Genomic DNA, 13038 nt, shown 5'->3' on the forward strand with positions numbered 1-13038 from the left:
TGCATAAGAGAGAACTCAGCTGTACTCCATTAACCTGCCTTACACAAAAATTAAAGTTTGGACTGATTCCTCTACCCACTTTTGCTTCTGGCCCCCATCGCCACTAGCATGTGGCCCCTGCAATGTTGCCAAGAAGCAAATGTGGCCCTCCGGCTGGGGTGGGGTGGAAAAGTTCCTTCAACCAAGGGGAGAAAGTTTGACTATGGCAGTAAAGCTACACAGCGATAAACGGAAAGCTTTCAACACACATTTTATTTTTGCTTTTAGGATTAGAGAGTTAGGCCTTCTCTGGCGTGTCGCTCTTGATCTTGCAGTAGTCAATGTTGGATTCCTTCTCCACCTCTTCGTCGACGGTCAGGTCCCCAAGGACCAGCTGGAGCTCCGTCTGGAATTGCTGCTCCTTGCGGTTCTTCAGGGGTTTGCGGCCTTTGCTGGTGCGGGAGTAGCGGAGGACGGCTAGGCCTAGTGCTATCGTAGCCCCGCTGAAGAGGGCTGCCAGCACACAGCTGCCCCCAAAGGAGATGCTCACCAAGAGGAACGTCTTCATGGTGTGGCATCGTCCTGGAAGGGAAGAGACATTTAGGGAGCCATTTTGCCTAAGCAAGATGCCCTTATTCAGGTGTAGGGGAACCTTCAGGCCCTCTGGCCGTTGTTGAACTACAACTCCCATCAGCCCTAGCAAGTGTGGCCAATGGGGTGATGGGAGTTGTAGATCAGCAAACATCTGGAGGACCACAGGTTCCTCACACCTGCCATAGATAGAGTAGCCTCTCATTACGTTTATATCCCACCTTCCCTGCAGAGACCTCCAACCGGCATACATGGCCCTCCCTTCTCCTCATTTCCACACACCCCTCCCCAAATCCTGAGAGATAGATTAGGCCAAGACTCGATATTTGGGCCAACAATCACCCAGTGAGTTTTCCTGTCCAAGACAGGATTTGAACTCCAGTCCCCCAGATCCTAAATCTGCTCCACTAAGGTAAAAGTATAGCACCCCTGGATGGTTAAGTCCAGTCAAAGGTTACTATGGGGTTGTGGCACTCATCTTGCTTCAGGCTGAGGGAGCTGGCGTTTGTCCACAGACAGCTTTCTGGGTCATGCGGCCAGCAGGACTAAACCGCTTCTGGCCCAACGGAAACGCCGTTTACCTTCCCTATTTATTTACTTGCACTGCTAGGTTGGCAGAAGCTGGGAGAGAACAACGGGAGCTCACCCCGATGCGGGGATTTGAACCACCAACCTTCTGAATGGCAAGCCCAAGAGGCTCAGTGGTTAAACCACAGCGCCACCCACATTCACTACACCACACTGGCTCTGATGGGCCTCGGATGTTGTAGGCTACAACTCCTAATAATAATAACCACCTGTTGGATCAGGCCACTGACCCATCTAGTCCAGCAGCCTGTTCTCACAGTGGCCAACCAGATGCCTGCAGGAAACCTGCAAGTGGGATTTGAGCACAAAAGTCCTCTCTGCTCTGGCTTCCAGCAATTGGTATTCAGAAGCATTGCTGCCTCCAAAGTTTGAAGGCAGAGCACAGCTATTGTGGCTAGCAGCTATCTTCCCTGCAGATTTTGCCCACGCCAATTTCAGGGCCCCAGATCAGATTGCCAGTGAAAACCCAGATTGTGGAATGCTCTCCCCTCCCCCCAGGAAGTTCTGCTGGCACCTTCATTATACATCTTTAGGCGCCAGGCAAAAACATTCCTCTTCAACCAGCCCTTTGGCCAACTGACATCTGATGCCCTTTTAAATGTGCTGGAAGGGGGGATTATTGGTTTTGTTTTTTAATATTGTGATTTTATGTTGTGATCCACCTTGAGATCTACAGGTATACGGTGGTATACAAATTTAATAAAAATGCAGTGCAATAAAGAAAAACCCAGTAACTCACCCTCTGAAACTTAAGCAGCACCTTAGCATATGCAGATTTTTGCCCTTTAAACAGCTAAACCAGTGCTTCTGGGGCTGCCTATTTTGAGTGACTCTCCTGGAAGCTCCTGCCCCCGAAGAGACTAAGGTATTCAGAAACGAGAAACACAAAAACCAACCTTCAAACCAAGGTACATCTTCCTTGTGCACTTTCAGAGGGCCAACCACTTTCCTGTGGAGCTTTCCTTCACCCCAAAATGCTGTTTGGAAGACGGGATAAATAGTTTTAGAAGTAGGGAAGTTACGATTCCCGCAGGAACCCAACAATTGCTTATATACCAGCCTCCAGTGTCCTTCAAATGTTGGGACTCCCCTCCCAGTTCCAGCAGCCAGCATTACCAATGGTCAGTCCTAACACATCAGGATGGCATGCAGTTGTGGATGGCTCATGTGCACAGCAATGGTGCTACAGCAATGTAGCACAGGATTAAATTCTATATTGCTACCTTATCCTAGATAGCTCAGCTGGTTAGCGTGTGGTGCTGATAATGCCAAGGTTGCAGGTTCTATCCCTGTATGAGACAGCTGCATATTCCTGCATTGCAGGGGTTTGGACTAGATGTTCCTTGGGGTCCCAACTCTACAATTCTCTGCTCTATATGATCTATCCAAAAAGTGGGAAATGGCAGTAGTGGAAATGAGAACCCCATAAGAGCCTGCTGGATTAGGCCAATGGTCTAACCCAGTCCAGCATCCTGCTCTCACAGCAGCCAACCATATATACCTTTGGGAAACACAAGGCAGAATTAAGGCTTCCCTTAATATATGCAATTATTATCATGTTTTATTATTGGTTGAAGAACTTCACTGCCAAATTAAGAGAAGGGCAAGTTTCAAAGGGCAGCTGCGTTTCAGTTCAAGAATTTTTTTCTGGAAGGTGCTCACATTAAAATGAGATTTGAACTAGATTCCTAGTTGCCACAGATCAGTGTGAATGGTAAAAATTCACCACCCACCTCTTAGCTGGCTACTTGCATTTCAGTTATTGTTTTGGGTTACTAGACACAAAGGCTAGCTTACAGGTACCTTTCTCGCTTCCAGGAGTGGGGGGCTCCAAAGGGCAGTAGCTGTTGCAGCACTTGCAGACATAATTCTTGGATGGTTCGTCTATGTTCTTCCAGCTAGAAGGGAACAAAATCACTACAAGTAATAGGCAGCAACTGTTAAGGGAAGCTGTAACGTTGCACAAAACTTACCAAGGCAGTGTACAGTGGTACCTCGGGTTAAGAACTTAATTCGTTCCGGAGGTCCGTTCTTAACCTGAAACTGTTCTTAACCTGAAGCACCACTTTAGCTAAGGGGGCCTCCTGCTGCTGCTGCACTATTTCTGTTCTCATCCTGAAGCAAAGTTCTTAACCCGAGGTACTATTTCTGGGTTAGCAGAGTCTGTAACCTGGAGCGTATGTAACCCAACGTACCACTGTACAGCCGTTTAAAACAATGCAACTCCATAGGAATTGTGCATCATGCAGTAAGTTAAGAAGATATAAGAAGTTCACCTTTGTATCCAGTTGTTAGTCCTACTCAGAGTAAACACATTGAAATTAATGGCCATGACTAATTTAGGTCCATTAATTTCAGTGGGACTTAAAAACCTAATTGGATTTGCAACCGATTGTCTCTTGTGTCAAATTCACCACGGCAAAGAAACAGCGTGTCTTCAAAACATCTGGCCAGACAAAATAAGTGCTTAAGGATGCGATCAACAGATTTTAACTAATATTGAATGTATTCTTGCTTTTGTTTGCAAGGTATTTAAATAAATTTTGTCTGGGGGTGGGGGAGGTCAAGCAAGGATTTGCAATAAAAGGGGCTTAGGGCTGACCTGGAGGAGATGTTGTCAAAGTAACAAGCTTTCTTGCCAAAGCTTGAGGAGGTCTCTTTGCTCCATGCTGACAGGAGGCAATGAATATAGATCTAGAAAAGGAGGGAAGTTATTTTTTTTGCAGCAGATTCAAAACTGTCACAAATATTTATTTGCTAATTACATCTACATCCCAGGAGCTCTTGGTGGTATTTGTGGTTCTTCCCATGTTGTGTTCACAACAACCCTATGAGGTAGGTTAGGCTGAGATTTAGCAAATGGCCCAAGGTCACCCAGTGGGTCCTAGTCTGACACGAACCACTACAACCACAGTGGCCAATGAAAGTGTTTGGGTGTTTTATTCAGCTTGCATTGGGGCTTCCCTGCAGAGGCACCGACTCACACTGGCTCTATGAACAATTTTTAAGAATTAAGGGCTTCCCCAAAGAATCCTGGAGATGGCAGTCGGAGGAAGATTAGGCGAGAAAACCAGGAATTCTCTTAACAGAACGTCAGCGGCATCCCAGAATACAGACACTTACTCCAGAGAGATTCCTACCTCCTCCGAGTCGCCGGTTAGCAAGAAGGCAGGTATTGTGAACAGCATCGCAGAGTCTTCTCTACGGAGCCACCTGACCTTGGGGCCGTCGCCGTACAGGCACCTGGCAAGTTAACCGTGAAAGTGGGAAGAGTGTGATTTTGAGTGCCCGAATCATTTTTTAGATATTGCGGGTCGGGGGGCATCTTTTTTCAGTTTTGACCCAATTTTCCACACTGAGCACAATCCAGTTTTGATGTTGCTGGATCAGATATCTGTGAAATGTGCTGTCAAAATATTGTTTTTTTGTTTAATGATGAACTCATTTTAACACACTGCCCCATTTCTGCTTTAGTGGGGGTGGGTGGAAGGGCAACCACATTGAAACACCTTTGTTGTTGGTGTTGGTATTATTATTATTATTACTGTATTTTAATATTTTGTTGGAAGCCACCCGGAGTTGTTGTTGTTGTTGTTGTTGTTGTTCCCTGTCCATCTGACTGGGTTGCTCCAGCCACTCTGGGCAGCTTCTGACATATATAAAACCATAATAAAACATTAAAAGACTTTCCTATACAGGGCTGCCTTCAGATGTCTTCTAAAGGTTGTATAGCCACTGATCTCCTTGACATCTGACGGGAAGGCGTTCCACAGGGTGGGTGCCACTACCAAGAAGGCCCTCTCCATCTTTTAACAGAACGGCACACCACTCACCCATGTTTATCTGCAAATATGTAGACCCTCCTGAAATGGCCGTGGTGTCGGGCATCTGTGCCGTAGCACTCATCGACGTAGAGCTTGGGGGACAGGCCTGGACTTGCCTGGACTCTGGCCTCAAAGTGGATCAAAGCACCTTCGACGTACTCCCCAGGTTCAGCCGCAACACTGTGGTCTTCTGGGAGAGAAGTTGGAAATTGTGTGTGGTGCGGACTAGCCTATGTTACATCCTGCCACACAGATAGCATCTTACACCTGCCTTCCTCAACCTGCTGCTCTCTAGACCAGTGTTTCCCAAACTTTGGTCTCTAGCTGTTTTTGGACTACAACTCCCATTATCCCTAGCTAGCAAGACCAGTGGTCAGGGATTATGGGGATTGTAGTCTGGAAACCCAACTTTGCACAGGTGGGCAGGCGGCTGAGCCCATCCCCACTTTACTCTGGTGGAGATAAGGTCGCTCCAGCAATGTCAGTGGCGAGGGTGGGCTGGCGCTCCCCTACCCGGCACATGTGCATCCTCCTCCTGGCATACATGTGCACGCAACCCCCGGGCACCAGCAACCAACGCTATGCCACTGGCATAGCCTATCAATGGCTACTAGCCACAATGGTATCAGCCACGTGTGGATCCAGAATTGGCCTTCACAGTTACTTATGGGCTCATTGTTAAAACCGTGTTTATGGAAGACAATCTTACTCGGCTACGAGTGATTGCCAAAGAGAAGAAGAAGAAGCCCTCCAGAGGCTGGCACTAGTCCTGATCGCTAGGCATTCCAGCCGAGACTGATGGGAACTGTAGTCCAGTAACCTCTGGAAGGCACCAGACTGGCTTAGACCAATGTTTCCCGCCTTCCAAGTGCCCTGCTTGCAGTTGAGCATTAAGCTTCTGGTACCAAGAAGGATGTTCGAATCCCCAGGGTGACAGGGTGAGTTCCCGTTGCTCAATCCCAGCTCCTGCCAACCTAGCAGTTCAAAAGCACGTCAAAGTACAAGTAGATAAATAGGGACCGCTCTGGCGGGAAGGTAAACAGTGTTTCAGTGCGCTGCTGTGGTTCGCCAGAAGCGGCTTAGTCATGCTGGCCACATGACCCGGAAGCTGTACGCTAGCTCCCTCAGCCAATAAAGCGAGATGAGCGCCACAACCCCAGAGTCGGTCACGACTGGACCTAATGGTCAGGGGTCCCTTTACCTTTTACCAAGAAGAATAATCTTTTACTATGGCACAACTGAATCCTAAAATCAAGGTACTAAGGGAAGCAACCATTGACTCTTGTGGGTGGGAGAGTCATCTTACCCATATCTGTCAACTTTCAGATTTGAAAATAAGGGATCAGCAGCCTCACCTGTCCCAGGGACAGTCTACGGGATATCTAACAATCCGGGATAGCAGCGGGAAGCAGTGGGAAACAGTGATGGAATAAGGGAATTTCCCACAAAAAAAGGGAAGGTTGACAGCTATGATCTTACCATTCAACACTCTCAGAGAGATATTAATCTTTGCATCACTGGCCTGAGCAGCTTGCAGAAGCTGGACGTGAGGCTCTGCGCTGGATGCCGTGGAGTGAGGAAGCGCTGGCAAAGTGGTTGCCGTGGGCTCTGTGGTTTCAGCATTGCTGCTCCACACTAGACCCTTTGCAGCTGGAGATAGAGAGGGAGAGAAAGAGACATTAGCTGGGCTAACTCCCCATGGGCATCTCCCATCACAAATTTTAGCCTGAAACTAAAGCCAATATGCCTTTGTTGCCAGGATTCCTGCACTGATCCTGATGCTCCCTCAAATATTTGTGACTAGGAGTGGATGGAACTGTCCATTTAGGTTTCTCTCAAGCTCTTAGTTTTTCCAATTGAAAGTTCCATTTTCCACATTTCTACAGTTTACATTAAAAAACCCAAAGGGTTATCACAAGAATCTACCAGCATTTTAGTGAGAGTTTCTCCTAACATGCCCATTTTTATATGCAATTTTGTTTAATAATTTTAAGCAAGGTCCCCTAATGCGATGCATTTTAAAAACATTAGTCTCACTAATATATGCACATTTCCATGCTTCCTTTACCCTAGCCTATGCAGTTTTACTCACGTTACTTGGCTAGCAAACTGCATCGAAAAATTCACTAAAGTCTGAATTTCAAAAGATGGCTGTGCTTTGGACAGTTCAAATCAGATAAAATGGCCTTTAAATGTGAGCTGAATTTAATTTCTTTTCCATCTCTAGTAGAGATATCCAGTTTCCATATTCAGAAAACCCTCTTCTTCCCAGAGTGGTTTGGCAAGCAATCCCTCTTCACGGGGAACTCTGGGAATTGTAGTTCTGGTAAGGGAATAGGGGTCTCTTCTAATAATTTCCAGCATGCTTAAACTACAGTTCCCACGATTCTCTGGGGGAAGCGAGGACTGTTTAAAGTGGCAGGATCGTGCAAATGTTGGAGCCTATGTTTGGTCCCTTAATTTCAGTGGGTCTGCCCAACATCCCCTTTCTGTACATTAAACAAGTCACCTCACCATGAAATACCCTATTGAAGAATCCCAGCTCTGCAGTTGTCACTTGAGGAGTGTTAGAACCCACTGTGGCTGGAGAAGTCAAGCCTTCTCCTTGGGCCAAAACTGGGATGGCTGGGGAATAAAGGAACAGAATACCCGATCAGGATTTTTAAGAACTTGACCCTCAACCCACTGCACACTCTTGGACTGCAAACACATTCGGGTCAAATCTATTTTGCAGAGAAGTTTGTCAAAATACAGTACAGTGGTACCTCGGGTTAAGAACTTAATTCGTTCTAGAGGTCTGTTCTTAACCTGAAACTGTTCTTAACCTGAAGCATCACTTTAGCTAATGGGGCCTCCTGCTGCCACCGAAGCACAATTTCTGTTCTCATCCTGAAGCAAAGTTCTTAACCCGAGGTAATATTTCTGGGTTAGCGGAGTCTGTAACCTGAAGCGTATGTAACCTGAAATGTATGTAACCCAAAGTACCACTGTATTTCATAAGAAACGGCAGGATGAGAACCTCAGGATTGGTACAGGATAACTTGATCTGGAAATGCATAGCCAAAGAACTGGACTGTAGCAGGCTGTGTGCACCAAACAGCTTAATGCCATCTCTATTAATCTAACCTTGCTCAGAAGGTATTTGGGCAGTAACGAAGCCTTACTTTCATTCACAGCTGAGAACATAAAGAGAGTCTACCTGCTGGATGAGGCCAATGGCCCATTAAAGCACAGCATCCTGCTCTCACAGTGGTCAAACCAGAGACACAAAGGGAAGCCCCCAACAGCAGGATCCAAGCGCAAGAGCACTCTCCCTACCTGTGGCTTCTGGCAGCTGATGTTCAGAAGCATTACTGAGCATAAGGAAGATCCCCAGCACGCCCTCTGGAACATACCCTCCAACTTTCTCTGATGAAAATAGGGTCATCCCATTCCATAATGATAATTTTACTATTTAAACCCCACACATCTGACTGGATTGCCCCAGCCATTCTGGGCAGCTTCCAACATATATAAAAACACCATAAAACAGAAAACATTAAAAAAGTGGGACATTCCAGGATCAAATCAGAAACCAGGATGGGTACTCTAAATCAGGGAGATCCCTGGAAAACAGAGACATTTGGAGGGTCTGCCAAAAACTTACCCAACACTTCAATAAACACAGCCACCCACCAGAAGCCAGTCATCATTGTCCTGAAGAAAGACAAAGAAGGAAAGAAAGGGGGGGGATACACAAATTCTTTCTTAAATAGCTGAGAGAGAAAATTTAACACACCTGGGCCTTCCTTAATTGTTCCAAGTCTCCTGTTGGCCAGGAACCCTAATTTGGTACCTGAAGTCATGAGCTACAATCCATAACAGGTGCCCTGTGGAGCTGCAGACCTGAGAGGGATTTACTTCTGAGTAAACTGGTTTGGGTATCACATAACATGCCTAAATTTTCAGAGGGTTCCTGATTCCAAAGCATGGGTGGTGTATATCCAATACAATACCTACAGCCTGCGCTAGTGTAGTGGTTAAAGTGTCAGACTAGGACCTGGGAGACCAGGGTTCAAATCCCCACTCAGCTATGAGGCTCCCTGAGTGGCCTAGCTCCAGTCGCTGCCTCTCAGCCTAGCCCAGGCATAGGCAAACTCCGGCCCTCCAGATGTTTGGGACTACAATTCCCATCATCCCTGACCACTGGTCCTGTTAGCTAGGGGTGATGGGAATTGTAGCCCCAAACATCTGGAGGGCCGGAGTTTGCCCAAGCCTGGCCTACCTCAGAGGGTTGTTGTGGGGGGATTAAATGGGGAGGGGCAGAACCATGTACACCACCTGTAGCTTCTTAGAGAAAAGGGTTGAATATAAATGCAATTATCAATCAATCAGTAAACTAAGTTCTACCTAGTGGAATGAATGGATCCACGTTCGCCATGTTCACTAATGTCAATGAGTCTGAGAGTATTACTAATGTTTAGGGAAGCTTGAAATGTTTAATAGGTTAATGTATTTTAATATTCTGTTCGAAGCTGCCCAGAGTGGCTGGGGAAACCCAGCCAGATGGGTGGGGTATAAATATATTATTATTAATTATTATTATTATTATTATTATTATTATTATTATTATTATTATTATTATTTTGAGTACAGCCCAACATTCTTCATCGGAGAACGACACGGCAACAGTGCTGTGCATCATTTCTCGAGTTGTCCCATTGAGAACTCACTTGGGACTGACAGATCAGCAGGCAGCCCTAAGTAACTTAGCTTGCTCCCACTGCCGCCCCAGCTGACCCAATCACAGGGCACTTCCAGGTAACCCATTCATTCATCCTGACCCATTTGCAGGGAGGCAAGATGACATTAGGGGACACGGGTGGCACTGTGGATTAAACCACAGAGCCTAGGACTTGCTGATCAGAAGGTTGGCGGTTCGAATCCTAGCAACAGGGTGAGCTCCTGTTATTCGGTCCCTGCTCCTGCCAACCCAGCAGTTCGAAAGCACGTCAAAGTGCAAGTAGATAAATAGATAACGCTCCGGCGGGAAGGTGAACGGTGTTTCCGTGCGCTGCTCTGGTTTGCCAGAAGCGGCTTAGTCATGCTGGCCACATGACCCGCTGTACACCGGCTGTACACCGGCTCCCTCAGCCAATAAAGTGAGATGAGCGCCGCAACCCCTGAGTCGGCCACGACTGGACCTAATGGTCAGGGGTCCCTTTACTTTTACCTTTAAGATGATATTGGGTCAAAAGGAAGTGTTTCCTCCACACTGTTTATTGGCACTTCCTTCATCACTAGGGATGGAGGACAGATGTAATAGGCATTTCAAGGCAAATCCACCCTGTTTGAACTCTCTGAAACCATGCAACAATCCCTTGTCAACCACAGCTGCAGAACCTGAATCTGTCGTTATGTGATTGAATCCCACCTGGAAATAAAGTCTGGAAGTGGCCACAGGCTGTGCTTTCCTGGAATGCGTCCCTTCCTAGTAAATGGCTGTCCCCATTTTGTCCTGGGTGTTGGTGTCAGGAGTTGCTAGGCCTCATTTTCCAGGGTCCATAGGAAAACCACCCCTAAGTTGTGGAACCCCCACAGAAGCAGGTGTTGCACCATGCCTGCATAGCTTCCTTGTACGCTGAAGGTAAAAGGGACACAGGTAGCACTGTGGGTTAAACCACAGAGCCTAGGACTTGCCGATCAGAAGGTCGGCGGTTCGAATCCCTGCAACGGGGTGAGCTCCCGTTGCTCGGTCCCTGCTCCTGCCAACCTAGCAGTTCGAAAGCACATCAAAGTGCAAGTAGATAAATAGGTACCGCTCCGGCAGGAAGGTTAACGGTGTTTCCGTGCACTGCTGTGGTTTGCCAGAAGCGGCTTAGTCATGCTGGCCACATGACCAGCTGTACGCCGGCTCCCTCGGCCAATAAAGCAAGATGAACGCCACAACCCCAAAGTTGGTCACGACTGGACTGGTCAGGGGTCCCTTTACCTTACGCTGAAGGTGCACCTCTTTTTACCCTGACCTTTTTTTTACACCTGAGATATACATTTGAGGACCCACCTTATTCTTTTTCTTCTAGATCGTTTTAACTGATTTTAAGGTTACATGTTTTATGTTGCTGTAATAACCCTGGGTCCTTATTGTGGGTTTGGGAAGGAGATCAGTCTGGATGAAGCTCCAAACCCCAATTTTTTGTGTCCAGTACCCAGTGAAGGCTAGAATCTAGCAGAGGAAATTCCTGAACTAGTCAGACACATTTTTTTAAAAAAATCGTTTTTATTTGATTTTTAAAATGTAAATTTATAACAATACCGAATATATATCCGTATATATTTCTCTGAATCTCAAGATCCATCCCCTCCATGGGTCCTATTGTCAACATTTTCAACTGCAAATTATTTCATAATCTCTATTTTATATCTGTCCATATTGTCCATTGTGTGTTACATTACAAGTGAAATTAAAATCCTGCCAATGTTTTCGTCTGCTTGCAGTGGTCTCCTAAATAAACTATAATTTCCCCCCATTCTTTCCTGAAGTGTTTGTCTTCTTGGTTTCTGAGCTTTTGGGTCAGTTTTGCCATTTCAGCGTAGTTTAACAGCTTAGTTTGCCATTCCTCTCTGGTAGGGACTCTTCCTTCCTTCCATCTCTGGGCTAGTAGCATCCCTGCTGCTGTTGTCACATACAAAAAAAGTCTTTTCTGCTCCTTTTGGGATGTCGATACCTTAGTCAGACACATTTCTTTGTAAGGCAATGACTTTATTGGTTGGCACCCGTCTGTCTCCGGAGACAAGGAAGAGTGTGCCAGTCAAGTACCCCCATCCACATCCTAAAATAAGGAGCCAGGTTACAGAAGCTAAAACCAAGTGATGGGGCCCTCCAGGCAAATGCATGGGCCTTCGCACCCTTAAGAGGACAAAAGCCAGAGGATTGTATATGAGCTGAGCTGGAAGCAGGCTGGGAGCTGGAGACCCAGAGACACGCTTGCTCTGTGCTGGATACAAAGCTGAGACTAATGGAGAAGCAAGTTATTTCTGGGTGTTAATGCTGCAAGCCCCTCCATCTTATGCTCAGGTTGCATATATGTGTAAACAAAACTGTATATCCTAAAGACAATACAGTCATACCTCGGGTTACAGCCTCTTCGGGTTGCATTTTTTCGGGTTGTGGAGTGCCAAAACCCGGAAGTACTGTAACGGGTTACTTCCGGGTTTCAGCATTCGTGCATACTCAGAAGCACTAAATTGCGCTTTGTGCATGCGCAGAAGCGCCAAATCGCAACCAGCGCATGCACAGACACAGGTTGCGAACACTGCTGGTTGCGAACGTGCATCCCGCATGGATCACGTTCACAACCCGAGCGTCCACTGTATAGTCTCCGCTGACCTTCATTCAAAGGAAACCAAACCCTGGGAAAGTTCCTGGAACCCCTAGATCAGGGGTCGGCAAGGTTTACCTCGCCTGGACCGGTTCACTCCAGAGATCCCTCTGTGCACCAGATTGCGCATGCGTGTTAGTGCCCATGATTTCCGGTGTCTGCGTCAGTGCAGACGTGATTTCCAGCGCCGCAGAAGCATGCGGGGACTTGCCGAGTTGGAGGCTCAGTTCGGGGGCGGCTTGTGGGCCCGTTAAATGACCCCCGTGGGCCGCTTGTGGCCCATGGGCCTTAGGTTGCTGACCCCTGCCCTAGATTCTCCGACTGCTCAGAGATTGGGATAATGATAATGAAGAAATAAATACCTTGTCTCTGATGTACATGTGCAAATGTTTACTGCCACATGCATGAGTCTCAGGCTTATGTATAGGTGCCAACACCTAGGGAGTCTTCAGGGCCCCCCATAAAATATTTGAGAGGGCTGCCCCCCCCAAAGTCAATGGGCATTGCCATTCCAATGGGGTGTAAGATGTATTAGCAACATTAAGTAACACCTACCTGCATTGTATATTTAATCAAATGCAAGTATTCGTTATTTAAACTTTAGAAGATAATGTCTTTTGTAGTTTTTATCAGAGGGGAAAGGAAACGAAAGGGTCCAACGACCAGGTCTCTCCCGGTAAAATCTAATTCTCACA

The 13038-nt window shown here is 46.8% G+C and overlaps 1 protein-coding gene across 1 annotated transcript in view; it reads right to left on the reverse strand.

Moving 5' to 3' along the window:
- LOC144325880 (uncharacterized) overlaps nt 1-13038 on the reverse strand; it is a 13616-nt gene continuing 578 nt past the window's right edge. The window contains exons 2-10 of the mRNA XM_077920674.1: nt 8658-8678; nt 7497-7623; nt 6462-6632; nt 4992-5172; nt 4299-4401; nt 3761-3852; nt 2962-3056; nt 2055-2135; nt 1-561 (exon numbers count right to left, since the gene is read on the reverse strand). Coding sequence (XP_077776800.1) covers nt 278-561; nt 2055-2135; nt 2962-3056; nt 3761-3852; nt 4299-4401; nt 4992-5172; nt 6462-6632; nt 7497-7623; nt 8658-8678 — 1155 coding nt within the window. The 3' untranslated portion in view covers nt 1-277. The remainder of the gene's footprint in view (nt 562-2054; nt 2136-2961; nt 3057-3760; nt 3853-4298; nt 4402-4991; nt 5173-6461; nt 6633-7496; nt 7624-8657; nt 8679-13038) is intronic.

The sequence above is a fragment of the Podarcis muralis genome, chromosome 16 (genome assembly GCF_964188315.1).
Source record: "Podarcis muralis chromosome 16, rPodMur119.hap1.1, whole genome shotgun sequence".
Lineage (NCBI taxonomy): Eukaryota > Metazoa > Chordata > Lepidosauria > Squamata > Lacertidae > Podarcis > Podarcis muralis.